Genomic DNA, 12,500 nt, shown 5'->3' with positions numbered 1-12,500 from the left:
TATAAAAGAAAAGTTTACTTAGAAATACATGCTGTAGGCATTACAAAACAAGGTCAAAGACTTTGTGTGTCAAGGACTGCTCTGTCATCATCTGTGAGGCAAATAACAGTAGTATAACGAGGCATGGATGACCAGGGCACCAGACCCCAGTGCCCACTTCAAGCCACCGCCCCTGTCAGCCCAGCCCCTGCTGCTGCTGCTGCCCAGGACACAGGCCCCAGTAGTTATGCCTGGTGGCACATCATTTGTGTTTTCACTTATTACAAAATAGAGGTGAGATAAAAGACTCTGCCATATATAATAATCTACTTTTTAAAGCCCCAATCCTGCAATGGGTTTGGGGAGAGAACCATTGACTTTAATAAGACACTGCTTGAGCATTGAAGTAGGGAAGAGTTTTTACTATAGGATTGGCCCTTGGTAGTTAGGTGAGCACGTAAGGTGTGCAGAATATGCAAATAAAGGAAGGGGCAGAGGGAAGAGTAAGCAAAATAATGATACACTCAAATAGTATTATGAATCATCTGTTTTGGTCAGTGTGGCATTTTATTTTAAATCTCAGATCCTGGAGACAAAGATTAGTTCAGCATGCTGTCTCTGTCTCCTCTCCCCTCCATTTTTTTAAAGTAATTTTTGTTAACCTTTATGGTTGTGGAGAAAAGCTTGATTCAAACATACTTAAGTACAAAAATCAGAATATAAATAAAAGAACTCCACATTTAGTTTGTTATGACCTTGAAGGAGTTATGTCATGATTTTTGAATGCTTCACATTGGCAATACTACTTTCCGTTTCCACAAAGCATTATCAGATCAGAAGGGGAAAAAAGTAATTGAAGTGAAACCTTTCTCTGAACAGCTTTACCTTCTGCAATCCTCTCTCATGCCATCTGTTGCAAGAGGAATTCCTTGGGTTTTCCCTAACATTGAGCAATCCCCCCTAGATTTCCCTTAGCACTCCTACCCAATTACATTGATATTCATTACTCTAGTGCAGCAGTCATTCACACATTTCCAGAAGAAGAAAAATATGAAATAAAGCTTTCCTTGATTTCTTTTTACATAGTTGCTACAGCAGAACTATTAAGTATACCCCTAACTCCTAAATCTCTCTAGTTAAAGCTAGAAGAATTAACAATAACTGAACTAACTGATAAAAAGCAAAGAGATCACATATTATAAAAAGGTCTGCTTTTTAAAGATTTCACTACTGTTTTTACCTAATTGAAGTAAACATTTTCTTCTGTATGTTTCCTTTGTGTTTGCCTCAGAAAAGACTCTGGGCACAAGTTTCAGCCTTTCCTTTTTCCACATTTGCTCTAATGCCCATTTTACCTTACAGAGGTGGGGAAGAAAGAAAATAAAGGAAATGCAGAAATATGTTTTTTAAAAGAATCCTCTTTTTCAAAAATTAAACAAATATAGGGCTACATTTTTGCTAGACCTTATGTAATGTGTACAGGAGACTGCAGGACTCCCCTGCCCACACTTCCTGAACCTCAGGCTTGCATTACAAGGGCTAGGCAACTCACTGCTTCCTATTTTTCCCGCATATTGCAACCAAGTAGGCACTGATTGGCATAAGAGGCAGAATCTTGGTTTTGCACTTCCTTCAGGTATTCTGACCAGGAAGGTAAAAGGAACTTACCAGAGCAGAAATGCTGGGATTGATGCAAATAGGACAGGTAAGGGCTTGTTATTAGTTCACTCTTCCTCCCCTAGACTCCTTCTATAGCAGTGTAGCTACATATTCAAGGATGCACCTAAAGACTTGCTCCAACTTATAATCATGAAATCTAAATGGCCTGTACTTAATCACATATCATAAGCACTTCAGTCCCCGCAAAAGAGGCCTTCAAAATCAGGATATTTGTCATAAGCAGTAGAAGCCTATTTCCCTTTGCTATAATAGAAGTATGGAGACACTCTGCTCTAATGGCTACCAACATGTCTCTCAGTTCTCTCTGGCCTGGCAAGCATAAGGGACAGAGTCCTGTGTTACCCCTCTCATAGCCATATTATTGGCTGAGTACTATAGCTTATGCCTGAAGGAGCCACTGAGCTGGCTCAGGTTAAGTGAACTGCTGCAGTCTGTAGTATCTTGACGAGGCTTGTGATGTGAAAACAATACTTTATTATTTACAGGAACTTTCATAATGAACTATTTACAATAAAGAAGTAAGAGTCTTGCTACTGCCTTTGCAAGTGTCTGAGCCTAGCCTTGTTGCTATCTTGCCACACCAGGAAGTTCCTGCTGGCCCACCCCCGAAGGCCTTCTAGGAGGCCACCTGGGATGGACACTGTGTTTCCAGAAGGCCTTACACTATGTCATAGTCAGCCAGGACTCTGGAAAAATCTATCTTTTCTACAGTCTGCCTTCCAAAAAACAAGGCATCAGGGTCAGATTAAGGCTTAAGCTATAGTTTAGGGCCTCACAATATGAGGGACCTCTAAATAAGAAAAAAAAAACCTGACTTGATATCAAGTTTTATAACAATTAGTTGGTAAATAAAGGAGATATGGGAAAATGACTCTAAATATGGACATTTTAATTCAAATATGACAAAAATATACATACATTAGATTATTTTATCTTTAAAGTATGTCTTAAACTGGACATGGTTTAGGGCCTCAGCGTGCCATAATCCGGCACTGGAAGGTATCCGTCTTATTTTGGGGGCATGAGGTATGTGAGAAAAAAGGGTAGTAAGTTGTCAATCAGATGAGACATGCCCACATATTTACCCATGTAAAATATTCCCATCCTATTTTCTACCTAGCTGCTTTGACATTAGAGTCTTTCTGACCCTGTCTTTGAGGACTTAAGATCTTTTCATCTCTCCCGTCAGGGTTAAATACATCCACTAGTGGCTAGTTTCATAGTAGCTAGGGTCAGGAGGGACCTGAATAGATCATCTAGCCTGACCACCTGCCACAGGCAGGAATGAATGCTGGGTTCACAAGACCCCAGACAGGTGATCATCCAACCTCCTCTTGAATTTGCCCAGGGTTGGGGCAAAGACCACTTCTCTGGAAAGTTGGTTCCAGATTTTGGGCACCCTAAATTTAAAAAACTGCCTTCTGATCTCTAACCTAAACCTATTCTCCATCAGCTTATTACCATTGTTCCTTGTCACCCCAGGTGGTATTGGTGAGAAAAAGGCTCTACCTATTTGCTGTTGATCTCCCCTAATGAGTTTGTAGGCAGCCACCAGGTCCCCCCTCAGCCTCCTTTTGCTGAGGCTGAACAGGTTCAGGTCCCTCAGTCTCTCCTCTTAGGGCCTGTCCTGCTGCCCTCTCACCAAGCAGGTGGCCCTCCTCTGAACCCTCTCTCGGCTGGCCACATCCCTCTTGAAGTGTGGCGCCCAGTACTGGACGCAGTACTCCAACTGCGGCCTGACCAAAGTCACATAGAGTGACTAGCCCCTTGCTGTTACTTGTATTTACCCTGGAGAAGAGGAAGGAAAGCATTTTAAGTGTGTTCAATACATATCTGTTACCTCGTGTCACCTAATGGAATCTATTTATATTGGTTTTGATCTGCGATTGCACTAACAGGTGACTGTTGTATAACCTGAGTTCCTGAGTTACCTGAAGAGCTGCTAGAAATTGCTTCATGAAAACTGTATATTAATTACTTACCTTCATTAAAAACTGTTACAGCTGTTACTATCACTCTTACATTATCTTTTGTTACCCAAAGGCCTGATTCCATAAATAAGTCTGGCTTCTCTGCTTTACAAACAATATAAGCTCCAATGTTGAACTGTATACCAGAAATCAAAATTATTGTTCCTATTTTATAATTAACTCATGTTGCCACAGTGTCTTAAGATACAGAAGGAAAATATAATAATTTTTTCATAGTTTCATAGAAGTAGGGTCAGAAGGGACCTTATAGATCTTCAAGTCCAACCCCCTGCCAGGGCAGGAGAAAAAACTGGGCTCAAATGATCCCAGCTAGGTAGGCATCAAGCCTCCTCTTAAAGACCCCCAGGGTAGGAGCCAGCACCACTTCCCTTGGAAGTTGGTTCCAGATCCTAGCCGCCCTGACCGTGAAGTAGTTCTTATGGATGTCTAATCTAAACCTACTCTCCAACAACTTGTGGCCGTTATTCCTTGTTATGCCAGGGGGCGCTAGGGGAAACAAGGTCTCTCCCAAACCCTTCTGGTCCCCCCTAGTAAGTTTATAGACAGTCACCAGGTTCCTCCTCAGCCTTCTCTTGTGAAGGCTGAACAGGTTCAGGTCCCGCAGTCTCTCATTGTAATTAACTCACACAATATTAGAATAAAACATGAACACGTAATAGGCTTAAATAAAATTCACTGCATTCTAACCAGTTTGTTTCCAAGCTACCTGTAGAACAAATTATTTCTTTAAATAATAAACAGAGTATATAGTTTGGTTTCTTGGCTTTGCATGTTTCATATTAAGACAGTTACTGACAGAATTTTCAGAAATTACTAATTTTAGGCTTTTTAAAGAATGCAGAAGTTTTTAGCAATATGAGCTCATGTACATTCAGTATAAAATATTAGCTAATAAAGATCAAACTTGCCAAAAAGTCAATGAAAAAAAATCTCTTTATATCCTGCAAATAAATCTTATTCACCCATTAAAATGACCATTCTCAATGAAAAGCCTGAATGAATAGATGGACCTTGCATCATTTCCTGAAGGTCAATAAATTTGAGCTATGTCAGAACATGGGAAGAGAAATTAAATCCAATCAGATTCCATCCACTGAGGTCACTTTGCCTCTACCAAGAAATTCTGAGTACTGTACACTGTCCCAGCCACTTTCAACTGTTGAGATGATACAAAAAAGAGAGAAGTCTTTTTTAAAAGAGCCATGATCCAAAACTTTCCAAAATGTATAGATCGAATCCACACCTTGACTTGCATGGAAAAAGAATCAGTACCCAGGGCAATCTAAGAAACAGATATGAAACAAATTATTTCCTCAAAAACCTCCACTGATTAAGTGACATTCTCATTCTGCTCTAGCTATAGTTTGAGTAGTCTTCAAAACTAGTATGCTGAGGAAACGCAGCCTGGTTGGACAAAGAGATGTAATTTTATGAAGTCCGGGTCTTAGTACAAGGATTACCACCTTTTAGCCAAAGCATAGATTGCAAGGGGAAGAGAGAGTAGCATTTTTCTGTACTTTAAGTTCCTTCATTGAAGACAGCAATATATTATCATTGAAATTCTCTTGCTTTCTTTCAAAATGTCCCGATACTTTTTAATACCTTACCCATAATTTTTGTGAGCATATATAGTATGTCCCTTACCACAGATACAAAAATGCAGTGTGAAAAAGTTATAATGACACCAGGGTGTGCTCCTGATTCAATTAGCACAGTTCATAAGTCCAGGATAGGGCAAATTTTAAGCATGTCAGGAATACAAAGATTACCCTAAACAGCTGATTAGGGCTCAAAACAGTTCTAAACATATAGACAAGCCTTAAGGGTGGTCTGGCTGCCAACAGTCCCAAGAGTCTGGTGAAGCAATGAGGTAGGAAAACCTTTTTCTCCCAGTCAGAGCCTTTGAGACTTGCCCATAAGAGGGCAAGGAGAAACAGCAATGTAGGAGCTGCCATGGGAATTCATCTGTGAAGAGGGACTTGTCAAGGACCAGATCTGGCTTTCTGGCTACTTAGTCCTGCACTGTTACAGTTTTTCTGTAATTTGGTTTTGTCTTTCAAAAATATATTTTTAAACCAGGTAATTTTTGATAATTAAATGACATTGGCTAATACATGGGTGCAATTAATTATTGTTAACAGGCAAAATTTTTTCCTAACTTTAAACCTGTTGAAATCTCATTGATTTCAGTTTGGTTCTTAGAATTTGGTTTCCTTTCCAAACAGAGGGCATTAATGTTTGCATCTTTCCTGTAATCTAATATATTTTTCTATTTTCCATTGCATCTTTGGAAAAGCAGTACTTCTAAGGAACTGAGTGAACTTTGGATGTATTAAATCATGTCTGTGTGCCAAAAAAATTGATGCTGCAGACAATGAAATCTCTCCTAAAAGTTTATTTAATAATTGTTTTTCAAACAGTAGTTACCAATTGTTCTTTGTAGTTAGCCCTCTTTGATCCTTGAACAAATGTTTTAAGAAAGAGTATATTATTATTAAAATTGGTGACCTTTAATTGACTGTTTGTAACAAGAGAAAAGCAGCTAAATTAACTGGATTCCAATACAGGAAAAATGAAATTGCTTAATACATGTCGATTTTGCTGGAAAAACAACATCACCTTTATTGTTGGCATGAATCCATTAATAACACTGAGCTCATTATAGTAAACTCTTATTTTGTTACATTAGTGGTGTGCTCTTTCATTTTATAGCTGGCTTAAGTCCTGCTGAGATTCAGCAGCTATGGAAAGAAGTGACTGGAGTTCACAGTATGGAAGATAATGGCATTAAACATGGAGGGCTAGACCTCACTACTAACAATTCCTCCTCTACTACCTCCTCCACCACTTCCAAAGCATCACCACCAATAACCCATCATTCCATAGTGAATGGACAGTCTTCAGTTCTGAATGCAAGGCGAGACAGGTAATTCTGATGAGATTCCAATTTTTCTTACCACCTGACAAAATTAAGCTTTCATTACAGTTATGATTCAAACAGTTAGGCAGAGATTGTTGCTTAACATTGCAAGTTATATTATTTCACATCATAAGTTTCTTCACTGCAAAATCAGGACAAGTGCAGAACACTGAGGAGAGATGGCATAATTCTTTTGGCATAATCACAGGGGCTGACTTGAAGCAGTAAACTCTAATTTTGCAGATACACTGTTAAGTTCCTAAACTGTATGCTCACCGTTTTGTTCCCATACTGAGGTTTGTGGTAGCACCAGTAATAGTAGAAATAGTACTGTTTCCATGTGCTACTTTGTACTTGTGGATGCATATTTTGGGGAACTAGGATGGGCGTGACGTTACTCACAGAATTAAAAGCTGTGTTGAAGTCCAGCTGAAATTCAGGCCTACAGTATTAACTCAGTCAATTGTAATTTTTTCACAGAAAATTTAAGCAGGATACTTAGTAGGTTGAAGCTGTAGTTCAATTGGAAGGTTTCCTACTTCATGCTTCTTGGGAAGGAACTAAAATGGAATAACACTAAAGGCCAAATTTTATTCTGTCATAGACTGCGATAACTCCATTGACTTATCTCATTGGAGTTATTTCAATAGTTATTGCAATATTGCACTAACGTTGTAACAGAGCAGAATTTGACCCAAATGTCAAAGTTAAAAATACACTTTTTCACACTGAGTGTACAGGTATTCTTGACTCCTCTTTGTTATTTTCCATGTTACTTTTAGTGATTTAAATAAGAAAGTTAAATATCATCTGCAACCCTTAAAATATTCAGTACATCAGTTAGGATAGACTGATACGGATGATCTCTTATGTAAGGTGAATTAAAATGTAGCTGCAGCAAACTTTAAACAGTATATAAGTGTTTTTGCAAAGAAACATCCCCTTTAATTACTCCAATATTTAAAATAAACTATAATTTGATAAAGTCTGTGGTCTTAATTTAACTTTCATAGCAGTTTTCTATTATTATCTTTTATTATTTCAAAAATGGAGCTTCTCTGGATACTTTTGAGCTATTACTTTAATTAGGATTAATTTGATGATTATATGTTGGAGAAGTTCGTTGATTTCTTTAGAATCTGTAGCTGATGTTCATCTCTATGGGAATAAAACCCAAAACTTCTTTGTTAATTACATATGGATAAAACTGATGCAGACTTTTCAGAAAATGAAATGGAACGTGTGTTTGTTTTTGTGAAACCTGGAGCAGATAATGGAAACAATACTTGCAAAAAAGAAATAATCATTAATGAAAGCCACCTTAATTATATACACATTTTTCAACAGAAAATACAAAAGATTTTATAGTTACATTCATATTATTCATAAGGCCTGGCTGTCCATTTTAAATATTTCTTTGCAGAATTGATCACTTTGAGTCTATTTTTTATTTATAGGTAAAATGTTACACTAAGGTCATATGGCAGAATTAACATATGGTATTATACAGTCATCTTATTTTTTCATCCTTTATTAACAGTCATCCTTGGCTCTATTTCTTCTCTAATTGGAACATCATCTAGCCTTGGCAGTTGAACTATTCAATAGAACGATTAAATTTTTCTGACTGCTCTGAGCTGAATTGACCTGTTTTGACCTGTTTGTCACTGATCGTAACCTGACAGGCGCTAGCAGCCTCCAACGATTATGGCTTTTGAGATGAATCTGATGCCGTATTCTTTTGCTACAGCTCGTCACATGAGGAGACTGGGGCCTCTCATACTCTCTATGGCCATGGAGTTTGCAAATGGCCTGGCTGTGAAAGCATTTGTGAAGATTTTGGACAGTTTTTAAAGTAGGTTGTTTTTTATTCATTGGTTACAGGGGTTGTGTAGGCAAAGGAAGGATAAAGATGGCAAATAAAGTTCTACTGGAAAGCGTATCATAGGTTATTTGTATGTTCCAAGCAACTGGATAATCGAGGCCATCTGCAAAGGGTCAAATTGTTATCCTTCCTACTGTAGAACACTTTTGCAGGTCTTTCAAAAGCACAGTGTTTAATCCTCTTATTATCCCTTTGCTGAAATGGAGCCTCAGAAAATTTGAAGAGAAGCTTTTGATTGTATGTTTGATAGCAAAGGTATGTAAAAGCACATTTTCAATTCTGATAGTTTGAGTAGAAGCATATAGGAACAAACCATGTGAACCTGTGTGTGGAAACAGGAGTTATGTATGTATACATAAAAATGGGCACACCGTTTCAATCTACCAAATGTGGCCATTTTACCATGTTTTAGTAACTTCATCACTGCTTTTACTTCTGCCTGTGCACAAGATGTATACAGGTAACAAAAATAAAATAAAACACTGGTGTGGGGTGTTTCGATTTTTCCAAATTAAGTGTCAATAAGAAAAGTGTCCAGGTGCAGTTAGTTTAAAGATAACGGCCAGCATCTAAATATTAGAAAATAAACAATGTAGGTTTCTAGCAACTAAAGAGTGCAATGGGTTTCTTTTTTTTAGTTTTTAGGTTTATTTCCAAGCAGCTTACATTGCATGATAATTGCCACAGAAATGGTGAGCATCTCCCTATATTATGTTTATGGTATAGGCTGTTTTTTATCCGAAGAACCATACTCTTTTTTGGCATGCAATGGATCTTAATGGAAAGCTACAGATAGGTTTATATAGATGAGTAACTTCACGGGCTGAGACTCTTATGTTGTCATGGTGCAGCTAACAGGGTGAATGAACTGTTTCATGCTTCATCAACAATTAGGTTAATTAGCTCATTTGAAATTGCACTGCTTTGTTGCCAGGATGTTGGCAGAAACATCAAAAAGATGTGTTTACAAATGGAAGACTACATGGTATATAGCAAAAGCACCTTAACAACAAGGCATAAATACTCAGTATCATAATAACAGAATAGAGTAATATTTTTTGCAATATGTTTTTAACTCCTTCCTTCATCTCTCTTACTTTTCTACAATTTCAAAGTGAAATGACCAATATTAGCTTCCAAGTCTTGCTTTGTATTTTCTCTCACTCTTCATGAATGGCTATGTATAAATATCTTACAGCATATGTATTTTGAAATGCCCAGTATTTGGGAATGATTGTGATGTTTTTGGTTGTAGGTTAGATGAGTTACTAGCTGTGATGAAGGATTTTTATATGTTGTTGAAAATGATTCTGTGTAAAACAACAATATCAATAACAGGATTTTAAGGCAACTTAACTGAAGCCTTTCCCCTCAAGATAAACTATTTTTTTAGATGTTTACATCCTCCTACAGTGATGTTAATTCTTAGGCCACCCTTTTCACATTCATTCCATTAGGTCTCTTGTTATAATTGACAATCACTAAAACCATTTTGATTAACACTGTGTAGTGCTGCATTTACAATTGTTCTGTTTCCCTGAATCAAATGACCCTGGAAGATGTGAGAAACATATAGCTTTCTGGTAATTTTTGTATAGGGGCCAATCAGATTTAACTGCAGTGTTGTGGCTTTTATCCCACACGCCAGCAGAAAATAATACTAGGAATGCTTTTTTTTTTTTTTTTTCCTTCATCCAACTATATCATTTACACCTTTAAACCCAAAAGGAAATCCTAGTAGAACAATAGATGCTGTTGTTTGTGAAATTGAAATGTTTCTATATTTTGCATCAAGGTTAAAATGCAACTTCATGTTAACTTCCTTAGTACCTTTTCATGTTCACACTAATGCAAAATCCCCATTACAATTAAAAAACATTTTCTTTCAATTAAATATCAACTTTTAGTCCAAAGATTGACCATTTTTCCAACCCATTAACTTTATAGGGGATGACAGGACTAATAGCTGTAGTTTTCAAGGCCTTGCTCTTAGCCTAATCTTTGTTACTATGTTGTAGGTTCTTTGACTTGAAACAATATGATACCTGTGTTAATAGAGATAATGCAAGTATAGTGTACTAAAATGAAATATTAATAAGGTACACTACCCAGTCTAGTAGTGTGTATTTCTGTAATATGCTGGTGACAAGTCTGAAAAGCTCCTACTTTATGAGGTGAACTCTAACTTCTTGTGCTCAGAAAATGGTTTACCTAGAAGCTTGTGTTAAAAAAGCAAAAAAAACAAAAACAGCTGTGCAGAGGCATCTGAGAAGGAGGATTAAGACAGAAAACACAGTGGCTTTGCTTCACTTTTGTAATAATGGAAAGGATTTCAGGTGAAATGAAGAATAACTTACACTAAATGACTTCAAGTGATGAAAGATTTTTTTCATCTTCATTTTTGTTTATCCGGTGTGCATTTTCATTTTTACAGTAATGTGACATAATTATCTTTTTTGTTTTTGTTGAGATATTCAGAATGGTAAGAAGCTAGACTTCTCACATAGTGAACCAAGTGAATACGATTGGTAACCTTTATGTTAGTTTCAAAAAAATGTAACTGATCTTCCCTCTAATATGCTACTGCGCCCATTGCGGAAACATAATATATTCTTCCTTTGATATCCTTTAACTCTGGATGAAACTATAGTTTATGTTTTATGGAGCAATTTTCAGTCTTGATGAAATGGTGTAAGATTACAATTGTTCCAGTACACATGATCAGTTTTGACTGTTCTCTAAAAACAACTGCTTTTGGCTGAAGAAAAACTTCAAAATATAAAGACAAATCAGAAAAGGTTATTGCATAACTGCAAATAAGACAAGAGTTAAAATACTAAGCATTGAAGAGGAGATTAAAAGAGTGCCAAAAATATTTATGAAAAATTTGGAATTTTACTATAAAAGAAGTGTTGACAGAAGCTAACCATTTTGCTGGTCACTAAGTGAGGAGCCCAGTAGATCACTAAAAGCATTTAGTAGTAGTTCTTCATTCCTATCTTATAAATGTCAGAGTATAATAACATATGACAAAACTTCAGTGTATTTTGTCTGCAAAATTAATTATCATTCCATTGGTCCTAAGTCAGTTTGAGTGTAGATAGATTTGACTTTCAGAGCCTAAACCAAAAGGTTTACAATATAACATTCCAAGTAGCAGACAAGTGTTCTTTAACCTGCATGCAGCAGACGCCAGCAAACAAAACACGGTCTATAGTACAAAGACGGGTAATGTTTTCCTCGATAGAGACAGAATTGTTAGTGTCGGGAAAAAAAATCATGCTATAGAAGATAGGCCAGCTTTCCAACAGGAAATATTGCATTTATTATCAGGGGTGAGTGAGCACATTTGAAAGTCTACAAAGAATATTGACCAAACATCTTGGAAAAAGTAATAAATATAAAACCACAAAAAGAAACTGTTTTGTGTTCCTATAATGTAGTATAGAATTTCTTCCAATCTTTTTCTTGCAGCTGCAGAATTATATATAAAATTATGCACTCTCTTACTTAGTGTGTATTGTCTATTTCTTTGTCTTTGACTAGGCAGCATGGCTACAAAATTATGACCTCAAGAAGGCATTCTTTGAACTTGTCAGAATGTTGTTTCTTTTGGTGACAGTGCCACCATCTCTCAAAACTAAGGGATCTGACATAATCAGCTAAATGAATAGTGACAGCTAACATTTTGTATTTAAACTCCTGTCAATGTTTAAACATAAAAAGCGTGATGCAAAATAAATCAAACACCACGGATATGCAAGTGAAACATTTTGTTAAAACAATCTCTAACAGACTTGGATTTAAGGCTGATCCCAATTTAGCTTTTGAAATGCTATAACTTTAACTGAATTTGAAATTCTAGAGGTTAAAATTGAATTGATAATTTGTAATACGCAATTGAAGTTAGCACATACATTTACATCCCTAAAAGCTACATAAAAGAAAAAAAATACACATTAGACAAATTGAAGGGATCATTTATTGTGCTTTTTGTCATTCTGAAATGTTTGCTTTAATTGTTTTTAGAAAGATGACTGCATAT

General features: G+C 36.6%; 1 protein-coding gene across 1 annotated transcript in view; it reads left to right on the top strand.

Annotated features, from left to right (window-relative positions):
* The window catches only part of FOXP2 (forkhead box P2), a 317,473-nt gene that overhangs the window by 246,264 nt on the left and 58,709 nt on the right, over window positions 1-12,500 (top strand). Inside the window, exons 8-9 of the mRNA XM_019514547.1 lie at window positions 6,363-6,576; window positions 8,321-8,425. Coding sequence (XP_019370092.1) covers window positions 6,363-6,576; window positions 8,321-8,425 — 319 coding nt within the window. The remainder of the gene's footprint in view (window positions 1-6,362; window positions 6,577-8,320; window positions 8,426-12,500) is intronic.

Source organism: Gavialis gangeticus, unplaced genomic scaffold (genome assembly GCF_001723915.1).
Source record: "Gavialis gangeticus isolate Ggan-Ray unplaced genomic scaffold, GavGan_comp1, whole genome shotgun sequence".
Classification (NCBI taxonomy): Eukaryota; Metazoa; Chordata; order Crocodylia; family Gavialidae; genus Gavialis; species Gavialis gangeticus.
Note: the sequence above shows the minus strand (reverse complement) of the source record. Positions and strands in the feature narration are given on the sequence as shown.